This window comes from Polyodon spathula, chromosome 17 (assembly GCF_017654505.1).
Source record: "Polyodon spathula isolate WHYD16114869_AA chromosome 17, ASM1765450v1, whole genome shotgun sequence".
NCBI lineage: Eukaryota > Metazoa > Chordata > Actinopteri > Acipenseriformes > Polyodontidae > Polyodon > Polyodon spathula.
Window position 1 is genome coordinate 21643849 of NC_054550.1, and position 21842 is coordinate 21665690.

A 21842-nucleotide genomic window follows, 5' to 3' on the forward strand; every position below is an offset into this window, starting at 1 on the left:
GTGTTTACACAAAATACTGATCTGAAAGAATCTTCAACATTCTAGCTGATACATTATGTCAATGGAAGTCCATCTGTTGTGTTATAGGAGGAGATTTTAATACAGTTCTAGATGAACATCTTGATAGATCTTATAAAAAAAACCTTTCAAATCCATCTAAAGCATTGCAGAATTTGGTGAAATAACTATGTTTAGTTGATGTCTGGAGATTACTTAATCCATCTGAATTAGATTATACTTTTTTCTCACCTGTTCACAAATAGAACTGACATGATTTTAGCTTCAAAATCTATCATTAAAGGTGTACTAAATGCTAAAATTGATGTAATTCATATATCAGACCATGTCTATAATATTTTCACCATCCATAGCGCCATGTCAAAAACAATCGCATTGGAGACTTCACAGCTGTTATTAAAGACAAAGACTTCAAAGAATTTCTTGATAAAAAATTTAAGAAATTGCGACAGTCAATAAACAATCATCTTCTCCCCCTAAATTATTATGGGAAACAATGAAAGCTTTTCTAAGAGGCAGGTGCATTTATTATTCTTCTCTACAGAAAAAGAAACAAATTGAAGAAATTAATAAATTAAAAGAACAAATAAAAATAGTAGACACATTTAGACAAGACCAATCTTCAATTAATTATAGGAATTTAACTAAGACTACACTTTCATTAACTAGTCTAATTACAGAAAAAGAGGCATAATTACTTGAATATACAAAAGAAATATCACGAACAAGGAGACCATTGAGGTAAACTATTGGCTTATAGCTTAAGGAAGCTTGAACAAAATATAAAAATTCCTGCTATTAAATCAGAATCAAATGTTATTACTACAGACCCTGCAAAAAATGATATAGTTCATCTACTCAACTCACTACAGACCAATTTTTTATTTTTTTTCAAAGACCTTCATTTAAATCACTTAAATACAGAAGATAAAATATCCCCAGATAAACCTATTACAACAAATGAAATTAAGAATGAAATCAAGTCTTTACCATGGTGTAAGACCCCAAGGAACGATGGCTTTCCATCAGAATTCTATAAAATGCATATTGATTCTCTCTTTCACCACTTTTAAAAAGTTTTTGATATCATTTAAAATAAAAAAAAATCTTCCCCCATCCAAGCAGAAAGCACTAATAACCCTCATTCCCAAACCTAACAAAGACTTCTTCGTATGTTTGGAATTACTGCTCAATGTCCTTAATTCAAACCAATTCTAAAATCCTATTAGTACAATTCTAACTTTCAGATTACACGTTATTGATAAACTTATTCACATTGATCAAAAAGGCTTTATTAAAAGCGAGATTTTCCTCAGAAAAGTTATTAAACCTTATGTTTATTACCAGGAACACTTCTGATCCAGCAATAGCTATGTCTTTAAATGCAGAAAAAGCATTTGATCAGGTAGGACTGTATACATCAAAACTATTTAAGCTTTCCCGTGGAACAAAGCAAGGTTGTCCTCTTTCACCGCTGTTATTTAATACAGTAATTGAACCACTTGCAGCTAAAATTCATCAATCGTCGAGTACAGAAGGAATAGGGAAAACATTTCTGGTTACAAAGTAAACTGGGAAAAATCTGAAGCAGTTCCTTTATCTAAACATTGTTTTCAAGTTCTTATGCTGATTATCCCTTTACATGGCCCTCTGAGGGTATTAAATATGTATTCTCATTCTTAAATTCTCTGACAAAATGTTTCAAGATAATTTAAATCCATTCTAAACAAAATTAAGATTAAATCAGATCTCTGGAATAAACCCCCATTTTCTTAGGATAGGATAGAAACCATTAAAATGCCCCAATTGGCATATGCATTGCCTATGTGTTCCTCTCTTATATTTTAAGACAATTAACACATTTTTCTCTGACTTCATTTGAATAAACTCCCAAAATGTATTGTATTTAGAAATGATGACGAGAAGCCGTAGTTTGTTTACGTTTTGTATTGTGGATGGGTAGCACCGTCCACGATAAAACCTTGTGCAGAAGGTGGTCATCTCCCAAGTGTAATTAGTTAATTTATTAATTGGGAGATGTCCATCAAGATAAATACAGACCGCTCTCTGCACTCTGGGTGGGGAGTTCAGGGGAGGAACGAGAGAGAAATTTAAAAACAGTATAAAGAAACCGTGAAGGCTACTGGCCAGAAGTGTTATTTGTGTTCGTGAATTGTTTTGTTTAATTATTTATTTTCGCTCTGTGAGCAGTGTTTTTTTTGTTTAAATATTTTATTTATTTTTGTTCTTTAGTAAACAGCGCCACAGCCGTCTTTTTGCCATGCAGTACTGCCGTTGTGTTTTCTGTTCTTGTATCAGGCCTGACGTCGCCACTCACGGCCATCCTGTCACACATGGTTCTAATAATATTTGGAATTACTTTTATTTAACCCTTAAATCAAAACAAATTTGTAACTAAACTTTAAACCAAAATAAGAGACTGCCATAACACGTAATTCATCACAATAAACAATAACCTTCAGAAATGATGTGAACTTGATATTAAAGATACACTTTCTGAGGAGAACTGGCATACAACCTGGAATATAAAATCATCTTCTCCTAATGCAAAACTTAGATCAATACAGTTTAAATTATTGCATACATGTGGCTTAAAGGATGTTTATTTTTTCATCTAGATTAAAATCATATTTTTTATAATACAACTTATATATTCTGTTTTGTTTTTATTCTGTTCTTTTTTTAAATGCTTACTGTTGTTCAGTAATATGTATTGTTTTTGCCTTTGTAAAGCGCTTTGTGGTGACCAAATGCAAAAAGTGATATATAAAAATAAAAATTGAATTTAATTGAAATAGATGCTGTAGATGTGAAGAATACAGGATCACTAATACATATGATGTGGAGTTCCAAATTAAAACCTTACTGGGAAAACATTTTACTCTGTTTATCTAAAATACTGGGTTATAATATCCCATTTTCAGCTCAAATTGTAATTCTTGAAGACACCTCAATACTTCCAATGAAAAAAACAAATCAAACACGTATTCTTTCTTTTTTTTGGTTGCTAAAAATGCTATATTACTTTCTTGGAAAGAATTTAGCCCACAAGCTTTATCTTTATGGAGAGATATGTTATTAGATCATACAGACCTTGATAAAATATCATTATCCTTGAATTACAAACTTGAGAACCTTAAAAACATTATGGAATGGGGGCTCCTGAGTGGCGCATCCAGTAAAGGCGCATGAGTGCAGGATGCACCCTATAGCCTGGACGTCGCAGGTTCGAGTCGGTTCCACAGCTGAATATGGAAAGGTCAAAATATCACCTGATTTCTGAAGTTCAGAAAGACAAAAAAAAATGGCGAACAACCAAGATGGCAGCCAGAGAAATGATTTGTGCTAAACCTTGTGTGGATTGGCCCATAGGACTATATTTGCTCATCCCAGTTCAGGTAACCCAGTGAACATATAGAAGACAAAAGTAAATGAGGACTTAGTTCAAATCAGAAAGCTCATTCCATAGGGTCAAAGGGGTGATTTGATCAAACTATACCCTACAAGGATAAGTCAAGATTCATAGAGCATTTTACAGCCTCTCCTTGCAGGTACAGGTGGATCAAATCAACCAATGAGACAAATCCAAAGTATTTACCCTCTATGACACCTCTTTCACCAGCCTTACCTTTGATGGTCTGAAGCAGAAGGATGTGGTTTTGGTGTCGGACTGCTCCCTGTCCTGGAGAGCCAGACCTCGATCCTCCGTTAAGGCCAGGTAGTATCCTGTGGTGATGTGTCGAAGACGGAAGGGCTGACCCCACCGAATGTGACTTCCACTCCAACTGCAAGTAAACATCCAGTTTGATGATCGCACCACACAGACCACTCAGATTAATGAAACAAGCAGGACTTGTCCTGCTGACTAAACAATCAAGAAATCCTTCTCCAGGCTGTTGCAGCACAAAGATTTTAATTACAGTGAGTATCATCTATATCCTTCTAAAGTGAAGCAGGTATGACCTCACTGGAACTAATGGGATGTGACAGCTCACATATTAGTAGAAACATAGACCAGCTACAGTAAAAGTCACCCTTTTCAAAACTCCAATAAATCTTGTTCTGTTGCATTAACTCCTGCTGGTGTATGGAGCAGATGGGACTGATCTACCTGATCCGAAGGGGAAGAGGAGACGCGGAAGAGGCCAGTTTGATTTACCTGATCCGAAGGGGTTCCAGCCTCCACAGAGATCGAGCCCGGGCTCCGGCTTCTCCTGCTTCATAGTTTACTATCCTGCAGGCATAGTGGAAGGGTCAACACCTTAGAACACAGCTGAATTCATTTATTTGCAAGTAAAAGTATCAGCACATTTTGAAAGCTTACTGCAAAATACCATGAAATAAAGCACAGGCAGGCATGTAAGTGCATAGTACAGTCAAGGGATTATTTAATAAGCAAGCACAGTAATTAGAAGTGCTTGACAAATCTGAAATAGAGAATCTCAGGCAGGCTGACTAGAGTAGGGTTACAGTATAAAAGAAACAACATTCCAATGGGGGGTCAAGTATGGTCCAGTGTCCACAAACCCATGGGTACTGTTCTCAGTCTAGTTATGCAGATACTGGATCTTATTTGAAAATCCTGGGTGTTATAGTGCTTATAAATCGACAGCCTCCCACCTCACCCAACCCCTGCAAAACTGAATCGGATGTCAAATTAATAAGGCATTGGTTATAAAAGCTCCAAACTGTGCTGGTATGGTGACCTACTGTATTTGCACAGGGTTAAACACTTGTTGGCCAATGAAATCGCTCTCTCCTTCCTTGCTATTTTATGAATAAGCTCTTCCTATTTGTATGTTTTTTGTTTTTTTTTGTTATATTCTGAAACGCTATTAGAATAGATCTTGATTAAGAAGTGATACATTTTGTTTGTGTATTGAGCAGTGTGACAAAGATAGAAAGAATCTAAGCTGCAAATCTCCCTCCCGACCAGAAAGGGTGCTGTGTAAGGTGGACGGTATGTTTCCCCGTAGACTAGTCAACTCGACAGTAAGCGGAAACAGGAAGTTGGACATCTTGCCTGAAGAGTGTAGCAAATCCCTTGCAATCGGCTACGGGGCCGGCAGCAATTGGAGAAAGCCTGTCACCGAGCTGACTGCAGGGAAGAGTTGGGTAGTACAAATGGGACACTGCTACGTAAGTACTTCCCCTTATGCTGAGACATTACAAACCTGCCAGAGTCTGTAATTTGCATTTGTTTGTATTTGTTATGTTGCAGAGGAGTAAAGGAGATCGGGAGCTGCAGCCATGGAACCAACTCACACTCACTATTCACTCACTGCACAGCACAGCACAGCAAACAGACACTCTCACCAGAACCACAGAGCACAGTTTCATGCACAGAGGATTGTGGTTATCGGAGTGTTTGTTTTGTTTGTGACTGCAACCCACCGTGTGTTCGGATTTCCATATACCATTGCTGGTATAAGGGCGACCTGCTTTATTTTTGTGTACTTTTGTTTTGGAAGTTAATAAAACACAGTTGTTTTCAGGAGTAAAACCCGTGGTGTGTGACTCATTCCCTGCCCACCACTCACCACCCTGTCACAAGCTGTTAAAGTAAACATGTAAAACTGGAACACGCTGTTGTATACGTCAATCCAGAGCATCCCAAACATGCTCAATGGGTGACATGTCTGGTGAGTATGCAGGCCATGGAAGAACTGGGACATTTTCAGCTTCCAGGAATTGTGTACAGATCCTTGCGACATGGGGCCGTGCATTATCATGCTAAAACATGAGGTGATGGCGGCGGATGAATGGCATGACAATGGGCCTCAGGATCTCGTCACGGTATCTCTGTGCATTCAAACAGCCATCGATAAAATGCAAATGTGTTTGTTGTCCGTAGCTTATGCCTGCCCATACCATAACCCCACCGCCACCATGGGGCACTCTGTTCACAACGTTGACATTAGCAAAGTGCTCACTCACACGACGCCATACACGCTGTCTGCTTAGATCAAGACCCTGGTGAGGACAACGAGCACGCAGATGAGCTTCCCTGAGATGGTTTCTGACAGTTTGTGCAGAAATTCTTCGGTTGTGCAAACCCACAGTTTCATCAGCTGTCCAAGTGGCTGGTCTAAGACGATCCCGCAGGTGAAGAAGCCGGATGTGGAGGTCCTGGGCTGGCGTTGTTACATGTGGTCTACTGTTGTGAGGCCGGTTGGATGTACTGCCAAATTCTCTAAAACGACGCTGGAGGTGGCTTATGGTAGAGAAATGAACATTCAATTCTCTGGCAACAGCTCTGGTGGGCATTCCAGCAGTCAGCATGCTAATTGCACGCTCCCTCAAAAGTTGAGACATCAGTGGCATTGTGCTATGTGACAAAACTGCACATTTTAGAGTGACCTTTTATTTTCCCCAGCACAAGGTGCACCTGTGTAATAATCATGCTATTAAATCAGCTTCTTGATATGCCACACCTGTCAGGTAGATGGATTATCTTGGCAAAGTAGAAATGCTCACTAACAGGGTGTAAACAAATTTGTGCACAGAATTTGAGAGAAATAAGCTTTTTGTGCATATGGAAAATTTCTGGGATCTTTTATTTCAGCTCATGAAACATGGGACCAACATTTTACATGTTGCGTTTATATTTTTGTTCAGTGTACATATACATACACACACACACAGTCTAACTTCACTATAATTGCCAATTTTTTTTTTTATTATTTTCTCCCCAATTTGGTAAGCCTAATTATTGTTTATTTCAACTTGGGTCACCACTGCCACCCCCACGCTGACTCAGGAGAGACGAAGATGGACATACACGCCCTCCGAAATGTGTGCCGTCAGCAGGCCCACCATGCAGCCACCTCAGAGGTGTAGCGTCAGAGGACCATACAGCTCTGGACAACTTACAGGCAGGCCTGCATGTACCCAGCCAGTCTACAGGAGCTGCTGGTGCGTGGTTAGCCGAGGACACCCTGGTAGACTTAAGCACCCCCCCGGGTGGCACTCGGCCAATTGTGTGCCGCCCCCTTGGAACTCCTGTCCACGGTCGTCAGTGAAATAGCTTGGACTCGAACCGCTGACCTCCAGGCTATAGGGTGCTTCTTGCACTCCACGCAGAGTGCCTTTACCGGATGTGCCACTCGAGAGCCCCCACACTGTTTTTCAAGAGAAAGGGCACATAATTACTGTATTCAGCATGCAAGTGTACTATTTTTTTTTTTTTTTTTTTTATTTTTCATTACTGTTCTTTTAAATATAGAGTTTAAAACGTTGATCAATGTGAAATTGTCTTGAAAGAACTGCTGTACACTGTATAAAGATGCTCAATTTGATTTGGGTGTTTCTTTATTACTCTGATACAGTAAATTGCCAAACCCTATTATAGTGAACAACCTGATATAACAAACATTTCTCCAGGTCCCAGGGGGTTCGTTATAATGAAGTTAGACTGTATATTACACATAAACATACACTTTCTTTTAAATTACCTAGCTTGGCTTAAATTGAACCATGTTACAGTTTACTAAGTAGGTATGTACAGTATTAGCAAGGGGAAAGGCACATTTTCTGAAAGGAATTTATGGATAAAACACACAAAAAATTACTCAATACAGTATTTAATGTATCCTACCTACAACTCAAATGTATGTTGCTGTTGGTATACCATTAAAACAGCTTTATTCCACTGTTAAACAGTGCTCTACAAATCAAACATCTTAAGAGATGTCTAGAAAGACGGTCACTTATCCTGTCAATTCTGCATGCACAGTACCATAAGGTCTGATGTACTGTATAACAGGCACACATTTTCAAAAAATGTGTTATACATGGTTTTCCAACAAAACTAGGATTATAATAGTCTAAATAGTATGTTGTGGTATTTATAATAGGACAGCATGTGATGTAGATGTGTATATTACACTAGAAACATGACCCAAGTAAGAATATTCACCACAACAGAATGCATACTAGACCACGCATTGCACACAGCATGCAGGCAAACTTCATGTTATCACTTGTTGTGGATGAAGTAGTATGCACAGCAAAATTATCTTATTTTGTGTAACAGGAAGAACAACTCACCCTTGTTGCTCCTCGCTCTGGCTAGATGATGGGATGGTTAAAGTCTCATCGTGACCATGAAACAGACGCATCACATGCCCACCAAGCAAGTACCCTGTGAAAGATCATATCTTCAGTAAGCATACTGATAAAGCAAAAGCAGTATTTTACCAGTACTGTATTATTCATTAGTATTATTCAAGCATTCTTAAAAAAAAAAAATATATATATATATATATATATATATAATAATATATAATAATAATAATATAATAATAATAATAATAATTATAATAATAATAATAACTGGGCAGGCGAAAAGTAGATAGACAGAAGCCTACTGTATGATGCAAATATCCAAGTCAGTGGTGTTTCCCCATAGGATGACAACACTACGTTACAGGTTCAGATTGCGGGAAAGCTTATGAGTGATGGCTTTATTAAAACCTTCAGTTTGGTAAAGAAAAAGGGAAATCTTAAAAGCAAAAAGCAAACTAGCATTAACTTCCAGAGATGTGACTATTGCTATACTTGTGCCTTTAAAGTTCCACCCAAGTTTCTTTCATACAAGCACATCAAGGTTCTGTGTTTTTGCATGTCGTTGTTAAAGTTAAATTCTTTTAATATTACAGAAGATTTGAAGTGGTGGTTTTGCCTACTACCTAATTGACAATACATCATGGGGTATATCTGGCAATACTGCTTTCCAAGCAGTAGTCACTATCTTGTGTGAAAGTTCAACTGGCAGAACGCGCTATACACAGAGTGCAGGTGGAGGTTGGCCAAGACCTTTTCTTGTACAGTCATGCAAAAGCCGTTCAATAAAACAAAAAAAGCTATCCAAGAAGATGCTGTGATTAAGTGTTTTCTAATGAAGACTCACCTTCAGCAACGCTGCTGCCGGAGCAGGTAAGGTGTACATTCCAAAGTGACTGCATGAATGAGGCATCCACCTGCACGCTCCCATTGGAAGTGGAGAGATGCTAGACGAGAAAGAAACAGAATAATGAGTGCCTCAGAAAGAGGGAAACAAATGCAATAACCTCATAGAGCAGACCTAAAACATATCCTGACATTGTAAACCAGTTCCCAACAGCCTATGACATAAGATGCTGCCAACGACATCATCTTCTTCCCTATGGTCCACTATTCACACCAACTTTACATCTGAATTTATATCTTTGCATGTTGTGCAAACTGTAATCTGTCGGGCCATGCCAATGGGCTTGAGTAGGTCCTTACAAAGCGGCTGGTTCCAAAAACAGCGCTATCATCAAAGGCAGAGATGAAAGGCTTTTTCCTGTACATGTGGCCGGGGCATCTCTGTCAGCACCTTGTCAATTTTTGGCAGGTTCAGTACTGCTGGACAGATTATAGAATCAAGCTATTTTGTAGAATGCTATAAAACTAAAACAAAAACAATACCGTTTGCAAGGCTCATTCGAGCCAAGCTGGCTCTGGCAATACTTGAGAGTTTAAACAAGGAGATAACAAGGTAATAAATGCTGCCGAAATACTGATTTTTTAAGTACATATACACACACACACATACACACAAGCAGTGAGGTGGAAAGGAAACAGAGGAATTGTGACATCTAAAATAGAAAAGATATTGCTGTTTTCGTTTAGTGAATTCGCAATTTCATGAAGCTACAAGATCTCAGTTTAACATCTCAACTGAAGCAACAGCTTTTGGGTGCCTAACATGGTGCTGACACAAGAGTTAGTAGGCTGGGCGCAAACCACCAATCACTACACTGTAAGCAAGCGTTTTAACCCCAGCATTAAAACAGCCAGGCTTATTTACATGATAAGTTAAAGAGCCATCATGGTCATCATCTGTGCCATTGGTTGCTTCCTGCAAAATCCAATCTTCATACAAGTGTTGACCAGACAAACGTTCCATGTTTCAGAGATCAGAATGGGGGTATGACTGCTGAACTCTCCACTGGACTCAACTTACCAGGTACCTCTCTGAGGAGACGCTGACCAGGATGAGGTCATCACCAATGCGCACCTTCTCTCCTTCCGATCTCTGCTTGGAGGCGGGGTGAATGGTCCACCAGCATGCTTCACCTGCACAGCACACGGGAATGACAGGCATGAAATACAGCACATGGACTGTTCTGTTGGCTGTTACCTGTGCATGAAGGCTTTTAGAAAAGATGCTGCATAGTTGTGGTAGCAAAACTATGTAACAAATAACACACACACTTTATGACCTTTTCATTAGGACATGTTTATTATTCAAGGCTGATTATGGCGTTAGGCATTGAGAACACATTTTCATCAAAGCTTTAATCAAATTTTATTATAGTTTCTTCATAGTAGGCTAACTACTGTTTGCATCATTCATGTAACTCGACAAAAATACTAGACATCTAACAAAAACTAAGTGTTTAACACTGTTACATCTGCAGAGCTCAGAATCCGTAACTTCAGAGCACCACACAGGACTGCCCATTCCCCCGACTGAGGTGGTGGGCTACAACCATTTTGAATGCTTTGCAAATAATTTGTATGTCAGTTATCCCCTGTTTAAATCCTCTGCTAAACTATGCTGCCTGCAAAGCTGCTTTAGTCAGGTTGGGTCTGAGAAGTGCTAATCCACTGGTCATTAACACTGTATCACGGTTACGTTAGCTGACAGTTTTCATGGTATTTTGATATTGCTGCATTCCTCCAGCTTCATTTTTGGACCTCTGTTCTTTTATGTTACATTGGAAATAAACAGAAGAGCTTGTTACCTGTTGAATCCTCTTGCAATCCCACATCAAATGCAAGTTTGTCTGTCTGGGATCTTGATGTAGTCAAACATGCGAAATACTGCAACACAAAAATAGGTTATCAGTTGTGAATCAGATAGTGAAGCACTGAAGGAGTGCACTGAAGCCTGCGTAACACTGAGATGCTTCACCAGACAACAGAATAATTTGTAAGCTTGGCAAAGAAACAACAAAACAACAATAGTAGACATACTAGGATATTAAACAGGTGATAAAGTAATTGACCACGAACAGACACATATCCAAAACTTTTTGCAAACACATAATAAAGAACATGAATCTAAAATATTTGCTATTAGCACACTGTTATGGACCATGTGTTTGAGTCCTGAGTTGGTTATACCTGATTGTACTTTCCTTTCTAAAGTTTAATTTCAATTGGAGAGAGAGCATCTCATAAGAAAATAAGAAAGTTTACAAACGAGAGGAGGCCATTCGGCCTGTCTTGCTCGTTTGGTTGTTAGTAGCTTACTGATCCCAGAATCAAGCAGCTTCTTGAAGGATCCCAGGGTGTCAGCTTCAACAACATTATTGGGGATTTGGTTCCAGATTCCCACGATTCTTTGTGTAAATAAGTGCCTCCTATTTTCTGAATGTCCCTTTATCTAATCTCCACTCGTGACCCCTGGTCCTTGTTTCTTTTTTCACATCAAAAAAGTCCCTTGGGTCGACTTGTCAATACCTGTTAGAATTCTGAATGCTTGAATCAGATTGCTGCATAGTCTTCTTTGTTCAAGATTGAATACATTCAATTATTTTAGCCTGTCTGCATATGAGATGCCTTTTAAACACAGAATTATTCTGGTCGCTCTTCTTTGCACTCTTTCTAGAGCAGCAATATCCTTTTTGTATCGAGGTTACCAGAACTGAACACAGTATTCAAGATGAGGTCTTACTAATGCATTGTAAAGTTTTAACATTACTTCCCTTGATTTAAATTCAACACTTTTCACTATATATGCAAGCATCTTGTTGGCCTTTTTTACAGCTTCCCTACATTGTCAAGATGAAGACATTTCTGAGTTAGCATAAACTCCTAGGTCTTTTTCATAGATTGCTTCTTCAATTTCAGTATCTCCCATATGGTATTTATAATGCACATTTGTATTGCCTGCATGCAGTACCTTACACTTTTCTTTATTAAATGTCATTTGCCATGTGTCTGCCCATTTCTGAATGCTGTCTAGATCATTTTGGATGACCTTTGCTGCTGCATCAGTGTTAGCCACTCCTCCTATTTTTGTGTCATCTGCAAATTTAACAAGTTTGCTTACTATACCAGAATATAAGTCATTAATGTAGATTAGGAATAGCAGAGGACCTAATACTGATCCCTGTGGTACACTGCTGTTTACCTTGTTCCATTTGGAGGTTTCTCCTCTAATCAGTACTTTCTGTTTTCTATATGTTAACCAATCCGTGTGCATGCATTTCCTTGAATCCCTACTGTGTTCAGTTTGAGAATTAATATTTGATGCAGGACTTTGTCAAAAGCTTTCTGGAAATCTAAATAACCCATGTCATATGCTGACTGTCTCCAGGATACTGTTACCATATACAGTAGGTAATTTTCCATTTTGCATCTTATTATTGTAAAAATCTCTCATGATATCTACCAGGTCATTCATGATCCTAATGACTTACAATGTAATCTTTGTTTTAATTCCAGCCAGCATTGAGGTAAAGACAAAGGGAAGTTTAAGTTCTTACCATTGAACTGAAGGAATGCCTCAGGAGAATGGCGTGGCCATAAAGAAGTGTCTTGTGCCCTCCTCCTTGTGCTGCCTATGGACAAAATGCATCACTGTAAAACTGGCATGAAACCTTTTCATTTTATCTCATGCAGAGAGTTCCAAGTTCCCCTGGTGGCATCGGTGAAGATGTGGATTTAAAAACATGAAGGAAATCAAGAAAAAGTGAAAAACAGAAAACAAATGGATGCAGAGGCTGAAGACGATTAAATGTTTTCAAAAAAATTCACAACTAAAAGAAAAACCATGTATTCACGGAAAATTTTTATATCCAGACATATTTAACTAAAAGGTAAATTCTGTGACACAAGATTACTATTGATTTTGTTCTACCAGTACCCTTGGCAAAGTTTTCTACGCTCACAAAACATTACAAGTTGCCAGTCAGCTTTGAGTAACAGCACAACAAATTCAATGCTTTTCTAAACATTTGATTGTGTATTTCTGTGATAATTGCACAATGGCAAGCAGCACCACTTCTTGGTATGGGAGACTACAACTTTGCTTTGTCCCTAATATATTTTATATGTTACTAATTGCTGGTTTACTCAGTAAACTGGGGAATCCATGCTGACTGAATTCTGAACCATATAGGGTTTGCTATAATTAAATTGCTAAAGTATAATTTTTAAAGTTTAGTATTTTTACATCACTTTATATAGCAAATATATATATATATATATATATATATATATATATATATATATATATATATATATATATATATATATATATATATATATATATATTAAGAATCCAGCTCATATTTCAAAGCAAAATACAAAAAAATTACTACATGCATGACATGGCAGCATTGCAATGATAACCTGTGCTAACCAGTAACTGCATGAACCTCCAGCATACAAAAAATATACATTCAAAAATACATCAATTAAAATATAAATGTGGTACTTAAAGCCAGGAAGGAAATTATGACTTACCTTCCTTATAAACCTCTAGAATGCATTAAACAGAGAAGAAAACATGACAATATGGATTAATCTCAATAGATAATTAGCAACAAATGTTAAAACCAGTGCATCAAACTGGTCATTGTCTTTGTGGTAATATAATCCAATAATTCACTGCATGTAGGGCAATGACAAAACCTGTGTGGGGTTGATGAGTTTTACCACCCTGTTTGAAAGACTCTGAACCAAACATCTTGTAGCTCTGACCCCCCCCCCCCCCCTCCACCAAATAAACAAAAAAAGCTTGTTTTTTAGAAAAGGAAAACTACAAACCATTACAAAGCTAGCAACACGTCTTAAACTAGCCTTCCGACTCACATGCTATTAGCTTTGCCATTTTATTTTCCTTTCACCAAAAATTATGTATACTGTACAGTACTGATAACAATTTCAAATCCCACTAGGCAGGTGTGATATACCTATATGTGTGTTTTAAAATGAGGTCTTACTGAAGTTTTAGACTGCAGTGTTGTGTTCAGGGTGTATCCTCCTATGTTTGGATGTCTGACTGAACTGTGGCATAAAACCATGGAAATAATGTGGGTGGCATAGTGTTACTGCATTTATTAATCTCGCCCCTAATGTCACTTGAGCGAAGGATCCCAAAATTCTAATCGGCTTTTTTGTGGAAGCACCTCTACAGATTCACTTGTAAGCAGAACATGCTGAAAGATTAGTTTCTATCCGAACCAAATGAAGCCTTTAAATGGCTATATTATTTTTATAGGATTTTTTTTTTCCCAAATACTGAACACACGTTCTCTTAGGGGTGAACTTCATTATAGCAATAAACTGCTTGAAATAAAATAAATGGTTTTGTTTCTTCCCAAGCCATAACTACTTTAGCAGTCCATTGTAAACAACAGTAAACTATGTGAGAATGTACTAAAGGTAATTTATAATATTTTAATGTCAAACTGAGCATGGCTTTGGGACTGCAGTATTCTTTTTTGACAACACTAATGCTTTCTTTTCTTATAATTATGCTTCCACTCAGTTGCACACCACTGCTAAATGCATCCGGTCTTGTCAGTTCACTTCAAGGTCTTAGAGCTGATTAACTTTGCTAAATTAAGATATTTTCTAGAATGTTCTCCACTGGCACAGCAAATCATTGGAATTGTGGTTATTGGCATCAAAGTTCTAGTGTCCTATATAAGCATTAGTAAGGTATGCATTCGAAGAGTGTAGCACGTAGCAACTGGTCAAGAATGTACTTAGATCATTCAGGTTCATGGGCAAGGCTGGCATATGTTCAGCTATGATCAAAAGTTTTGCATCACCTCGAATTTTAGGATTGAGACAATTTAAACAAAAATTATATTGGAACATAATTTAGATCTATTTTTTAACATCACATAATGAAAGAAATTACAAAATGATATTGCAAATGTCTACCAGAAGCCATAGAAGTCATACAGTACTTGTTAGATTTCAAAATGTCACATCTTTCAATTTGACAGTTTTTCATTAAGTATATGGAAAACTACAAAGTAGTATGTAATGCAATATGTTAGCGTAACATTATTCAGCAGGTTTCATTTGACTTCATGAAGCAAACTTAGTTAATTTTATGGGGTGGTACAAAACGTTTGCCCTTAGTTATAGCAGAGAGCTGCGCATTGTTGGAGCATATCCACAAAATACAGACTGGCTCTTAAGTAACCTTTGTCAACTCTCTGCTCCACTGGGGATGAGGAAAGCCTGGGAAATGGGCTGCCTGCTGATCCACCAAAAAGAAATAAAGAAACCTGTGCAAAGCGGCGGCTAATTCTGTCTGGTTTCAATATCAGGACTGTGTTTACTGGGATGCTGTTGTAAATACAGGATGCACTGGGACTGTCTGCAGAAAGGCAACGGGCAACTGATCAAAGAAAATGGTTCTGGATATGGCTCCCAGCTGTTGTTTTGACTGCTGCCTGTATCTCTAGATTACTTACACTTACTTGACACAAATAAACTGTGACCTTTCAAAATCAGGGGTTTGTCTGATTGTTTTCACAGTGCCTTGCAATCTACTGCACTTCTGGAAATAATTGATGTTTTTCTACATAAGTAAGGCTGCATTTTTTCCATGGTTATCACGGATTTGACTATTTCTGTGAAATGTACCTATTGCTGTGTAATATGAAGTTCCTGGTGAAAATTCATATTTTTTATGACTTAAATACATACAGCAAACATTTTCCTTATTGACACATTACCTGTTACACTGCATTTAGGAACCTGGCAGACGGTTTAGTTTGCTTCCAGTAAATGATTAAACACACTGCACAGCACTGCAGGATTTCGTCAAACAAAAAAGACACCACCTGTACCAAAGATTAGAACTATCTCTGTCCAGTGCAAGAAGAGGATATTTCACATGGCTGTTGTTATTTTAGCATATATTTATGTTATATTTTGTTTGACAATTAATTCACTGATGGTCAAATAGAATGTCTTTAAAAAGGTGGAGATAAAAAAAAAAACACTAAATATTTCATAATTTAACATTTATTGTTTTTAGGGTAAGCATTTAAATATTTAAGAACATTTGTTGTGTAATAGCTCTAGAGAAAATTATCAATTTTGAATGTGACAACGCTATATTTTTCTGCTTTACTAAACAGTACGTACTGTGAAATATGTTGAAATACTTGTTTTTAAACCGTGAAATAAGCCCATTTTACCATGAAAGAAATACAGCCCTAATGATAAGCTGTCTGGAAGGAACTGTTCAGAAAGTGTGCCCTGCTTAACACACACAGTGACTGTCTTGGCTTTCCAGACAGATTCTATAAAGATTTTGCAGCTCCTTGACAGAGGGTGTTCTGAGTGTGGCAAATCAATGAAACAAGATTGATGAAATCTTTCTGAAATGACCGTCTGGTTTTGCTGCTGTCGATTCTTTCAATTTAATTGTGGCAACAATAATATATTTCCACTTTCATCATAGTTTTAGTATAGGAATGGTATTAGTATTGGACAGCAGTTTGGATTTTTTCTTATTTTTACTTTTGCATATAAACAAAAATGCATTTATAAAACTATTTTATTTTAATTAGTTGCTTGGCAGATGTTACAAAAGTGCTGGGTTTTTTTTTTCCTTCAGCAAGCTTTTCTTACAAAAGATAATTACACAAAGTCTACAACAATCAGGAGAGCAGTGGATAAAAAGGTACAAATGAAAACAGAATGGCTTTCAGATCCTCATTGTGTTTCTTCAAGGATGCGAGATGCTGGCATTCCCAGGTTTAAAAAAAAAACCTGACAGGAAAGTAACAAGGTCTGTATTAGCAGACCTACTATCCAACGAACCAGAAATGAAAGTCATTAATAACAGTGAGAGCAGCTGACCACAGCTTGAATAACAAAACTTCATCGCTTCTTTCTTCAAGGTGTTTAATTAGACTTCAGAAACTCCCAAATACACCTATACTCCCAGCTAGACCATGCTAATCATTAAGTGAGGGTCGTTTCACCAATATCAGTAACTGAAGCCATGACAGTAAGTACATGCTGTACCTGTATGCCTACTACATCTCCAGAAATGTGTGCTAAAGCAATTTGTCTTGAAGAAAACCCAGTTTGTTGTCCTGAATACATTTAATTGGCTTTATTTAGGACATGTAGGTTTTGAAACGCATGGCAAAAAGGTTAAGCTGCTGCTTCCTGGTACCCAATCACTTCCTGTTCTGTAGGTCACAGAGTCTGAAAGCTGTTTATACAATTAGAGTGAATCTGATTTAAATCATATACTGGTAAGAACATGGATGTCCTTGAGTAACAAAGAAAGATGTTAGGAAAACACAGTCATTTATATTGGTGCCTTTCTTGCACATAAACCCAGCTCGTGATTAATTCAGGCACTCTGCATACTGAATTAATCTGAATTTATGAGACTGAAGATGTGCCTTACTTATGTCCGCAATATCATTTACAATGTATATACCTACCTGAGTAATGACTCACTAAACCACAGCATACAAAAGACAGGGCATGGTAAATCCCAATGCTTTGTTTCAATTGATGAATTGTTAATGCACTATATATTTTATAATATGCTAAGACATGCACCCTGTGATATTGCAGACTCAGATCTGGTGGATTGCTGTCTGAATGAAAATGAGTGCTATCCACTTACTGTACAGGCCCCCAAGTGCTAATTGTTTAAATATTGTGTGGAATGTATTAATCAGTTATTATAATACAGTTTATATCCTATTCATCTCTATATCAGACCTGCAGAGTGTTCAGGTACTATAGGAAAGATAATGGACCAGTAACCTACTCTACTAATATGTGTATCAATGTAAAAAAAAACACCTGCCAAAACAGTGTCAACAGGATTTAAGGCTGTCAACAGGATTTAAGGCTGTCATCAGATAACCAGCATCATCCTCATTTTCAGTGAAACCATGTGCTCCAGGTATCGCAGAAGTTTCACATTTTTGTCCAGCATTATAAATGAGTCCCGTAAACAATTAGCTGGATTTATTTAGAAAGGGAGTTAGGTTTTGAACCAAGGTCAGACTCACTACTGAAGGGTAAAGAATGCTGCGTTACGCACATATCCCAAGGAAAGATTGTATTTAATAAGTTCAAGGGAACGTAGCTGTTAGCAAACTGAACAAGAGACACAAGCTGCTGGCTCACTAATTGAATCATCCAGCACAACTTAAAAAATCGGCAGAAAGTGCCTTGACACCAAACTGCAGGCAGACGGGACAACAGAAGCACTGTGTCCTAATGGACAGCACTGTAAAAGGAAGACGGATTCACAAACACACAGTCTTACAACTTGGTTTGATAGATACAACAATCACCCAATGGCGAGCTCCATGCTCCATTTAGAAGTTAGGCACACTCCCAAGAGAGGAGCGCATTTAGAATGGACTCCTACTCTGTTAGTGGGTTTTCACACTCAGTAGTATGGAAAACAAGAAGATAGAGAAGAGCAGATAAAAAAAAGAACTGTGACTTAAAAAGAAGGACTGTGCTGTTATGAAAAAAAAAGCAAGTCTGGTTAGATTGAGGTTTTATGTCAACACCCAAACACCACATCTCTTTCACTTGTGAGTGAATTCAGACTAATTTATTTGTAAATGTATTACAAGAACAATTTCAAAAAAGCAAGAAGTAGTACTTTCTGTAGTCTACGGCTGGCACTTTCACTTGAAAATGTCTGATAATTTCGATGTTGAAGTGTGAATACCTTAATTCCAGTCAAGTTGAAGCTTTGACAAGTGAATGTATCTTCATCTCCAGACAGTAAATGAAATGGGCATGTGCTTTAACATTCTTCCATGCATTCAGACACATTATTGGTGGATTTATGCTGGCCTGTTCCAGCTGCATGGATTATACGGTAGGTGTGAAATGAGGTTTACCACTATAGACTTATTATATTAGTCTTAAATTGTGTATTTATGTACAGTACAGTAAAACCTGTCTAATCCAGCATCGTTTGGGACCTGAATTGTGCCGGATTATAAAGTGTGCTGATTTACAGAGGCACTGTAGTACAGTAGTCTCCGCATATGGGTTATCTGAGTGTATACAAACTTTAACAATATAGTTCAATGTTTAATTGAAGTTTAATCGTAAAGTTTAGTAAATGGACGGAATCTAACACCAATGTACGAAAAAATCTGGGGGGGTAAGATGGGTGAGATGCAGCAGAAAATACTAAACCAAACTTCCTTTAAAAAAACAGCTCTCTGCAGAGCCTGAACATTTTGAAGTGAAAGTGGAACTGTACACCAGTGCGTTGCAGAAGCAGTCATGCAATTCCATAATGTACACAATGTATGAACTAATGAAATGAGAAGCAACATACCCATTTGTCGAGGCCTTTGGGCTAGCATGAATAAAATAAAGGTAAACGATAGAACAAAAAAAACAAGTTAAATAATATAGCTTTTGATCTGCTGCAGCCAAGGAATACTAAGTTCAAATGCTCAATTCAATAAAAGATAAAAATTGTAGTCTTTTGGTTGGTTCTTGGTACCCAATCATGTCCTGTGCTATAGGTCACAAGGTTGATTGCTGCTACACTATTGGAGTGACAAACCAGCAGTTTTACATGCCATGAACTAATCAAGACCATCAGCACAAGAAATGTAAATGTAATGCTGTGGTTATCAAAATATAAAGATTTCAGAAATTACTGTAAGATATGTAATGAGTTGATATATGGTAATTAATACATTTCAAACATATACTGAACTTATCTGTATGTTTTGAATAATGCAATGTGCCTGGGTGTAATTCTTTTTTCAAACAGAGGGGGACGGGACTAAAATAAAGCATTGTATGGTATGTCTCAGTAGGTTGAGCAGTAACTTATACTATAATACCCACTGGTGTACTTTGGTTTAGCTTTGACTTTGATTATTTTCAGGATTGTCTTTTAGCCCCCTCCCCCAAACACATAATCCACAACTATTTTGGAATTTGACCATTTGAAACTTGAACTTGAAAGACACTCTAAAGTCAAAGTCAGACAGGGGTAAACACAGAGTGCAACACATAACATGAACAACATTAGCTAGTGTGTGCTAACATACCCAGTACAGTAACAAACATCCTGTGTATGACAACAAATATGAAAAATTTACATTTTCAAACAGGCCTTACTAATTTAGTGATTATTAAACAGCAACAGGTTTTATTTCACAAAAAAAAATGAATGCAAAGCAAAGAACTTAACCCTTTATGCATGATGTGTTGAAAACTAGAAATTGTAATATTGTCAGTATTGAGACGTTTAAAATGTGTTTTTTTTTTTTGTTTTTTTTACTCGTGATAACAACATTTTTGACAGAGAATAAGGGCCAAACATTTGTACACTTCCTGGCAACATCACATTGAGTACCCTAGAGAAGGCTTGATGCTGCCACCTCATGAGACCCAAGAGAAATACATTTGACACCTGTGTGCATGCGCATCACTTACCCCTTCACCTGCACTCTCAGAGGTGTTGGCCAGCATCTCCTGCAGGGCTCGCACAGACAGGGCCTGCTCCAGCACAAAGTTACACACGCACAGGTCTGGAGGAACATACTGCAGAGACAGGGGAAGCACAGCAGGCACGTCAATGCAAACCCACGCAATATTCACCCTACAAAACAATGCTCATCTAATGTGCAGACCTGTAATCGTACAGTACATCAGCATGCTCCCAATCTCATACTATGCCAGGACTGTGCAACCTGCCCCTGCATAAAAGCAATACTGAGGCAGCTTCCTTCTTCAGAAACACATTTTAAACAGGATTATATCATTAAAATCATTTCTATTTTTGTTGAAAAGAGAAAGTGTACAAATCAGTTTTGAGAAATTGATAATGATAAACAGCATTTAGATGATAATATTTTGGCCTTGATACAATTTAGAAATAAATAATCCTGCAATATTATTATCTAAAAAACGCACATTTATTAATAAGACCAAGAACTGTTTCTGCTGCCCTCAAGGCTGTCTGTGGCCCTTTGGTTAGCTCTGGTTGCTGACTGGCACACAGCTTGGGCACCTCATCTGTCAGACAATACCACTTGAAAGGCTGCACCTCCTCACAAGACACCTTTTTATTCCTGTTGTGACATAGTTCAGCTTTAACAAACACAGGGTAGGAAGATTCCTCTTCCTCTCACTAATGAAGCTGACTGCTGCAGAAAATGATGCCCTGTACTGTATATCCTGAGTGCTGCAAAAGATGCCAAACCAGCAAAACTAAATCAGATCGACAAGGCTACTGAAAGAGAGTTAGTGGAAATTACCAAGACTGATGTTTTAATTAGCTGTCCTATCTTTAGTTAGCATGTGGTGATCACAATGTTTTATATGCATTATATGTATCTAAGGCAGACTGTCAAAACTAGGTAATTAAAGTAGTGCCTTAAGCATTGACAGCCCTATTATTTTCAATTACCACTGAACAGCATGAAATGCATCTGCATATAATATTATATCACTAAAGTGTAAATGGCAATCTTCTTGGTTCACTGTCCACATTACAATTTACCACTGTTGGATGGAGTTACAGATGGTGGAAAAAGGGGACAATAGTCTTTAATTACTGAACACTTGAAACTAATCTGTTAAGAAGAGTCAAAACAAATCCCCCAGACTTGCAGACAAGTCGTGTAGAAGCAGTAATAAATCCAACATAGGAAATACCAAACTGTGGGTGTCAGTGTTTCACTAAACAGGTTACTGTTCATTTTGATTGGGGATTAATGGATGGTCATTCAAAGTCAATTATGTATTTGACTAGTACATTA

At 37.6% G+C, this 21842-nt stretch overlaps 1 protein-coding gene across 1 annotated transcript in view; it reads right to left on the reverse strand.

Annotated features, from left to right (window-relative positions):
* The window catches only part of LOC121329664 (ryanodine receptor 3-like), a 63559-nt gene that overhangs the window by 17372 nt on the left and 24345 nt on the right, over nucleotides 1–21842 (reverse strand). The window contains exons 3-12 of the mRNA XM_041275371.1: nucleotides 20515–20622; nucleotides 19397–19417; nucleotides 13546–13560; nucleotides 12564–12638; nucleotides 10815–10893; nucleotides 10031–10143; nucleotides 8951–9050; nucleotides 8089–8182; nucleotides 4199–4273; nucleotides 3668–3824 (exon numbers count right to left, since the gene is read on the reverse strand). Coding sequence (XP_041131305.1) covers nucleotides 3668–3824; nucleotides 4199–4273; nucleotides 8089–8182; nucleotides 8951–9050; nucleotides 10031–10143; nucleotides 10815–10893; nucleotides 12564–12638; nucleotides 13546–13560; nucleotides 19397–19417; nucleotides 20515–20622 — 837 coding nt within the window. The remainder of the gene's footprint in view (nucleotides 1–3667; nucleotides 3825–4198; nucleotides 4274–8088; nucleotides 8183–8950; nucleotides 9051–10030; nucleotides 10144–10814; nucleotides 10894–12563; nucleotides 12639–13545; nucleotides 13561–19396; nucleotides 19418–20514; nucleotides 20623–21842) is intronic.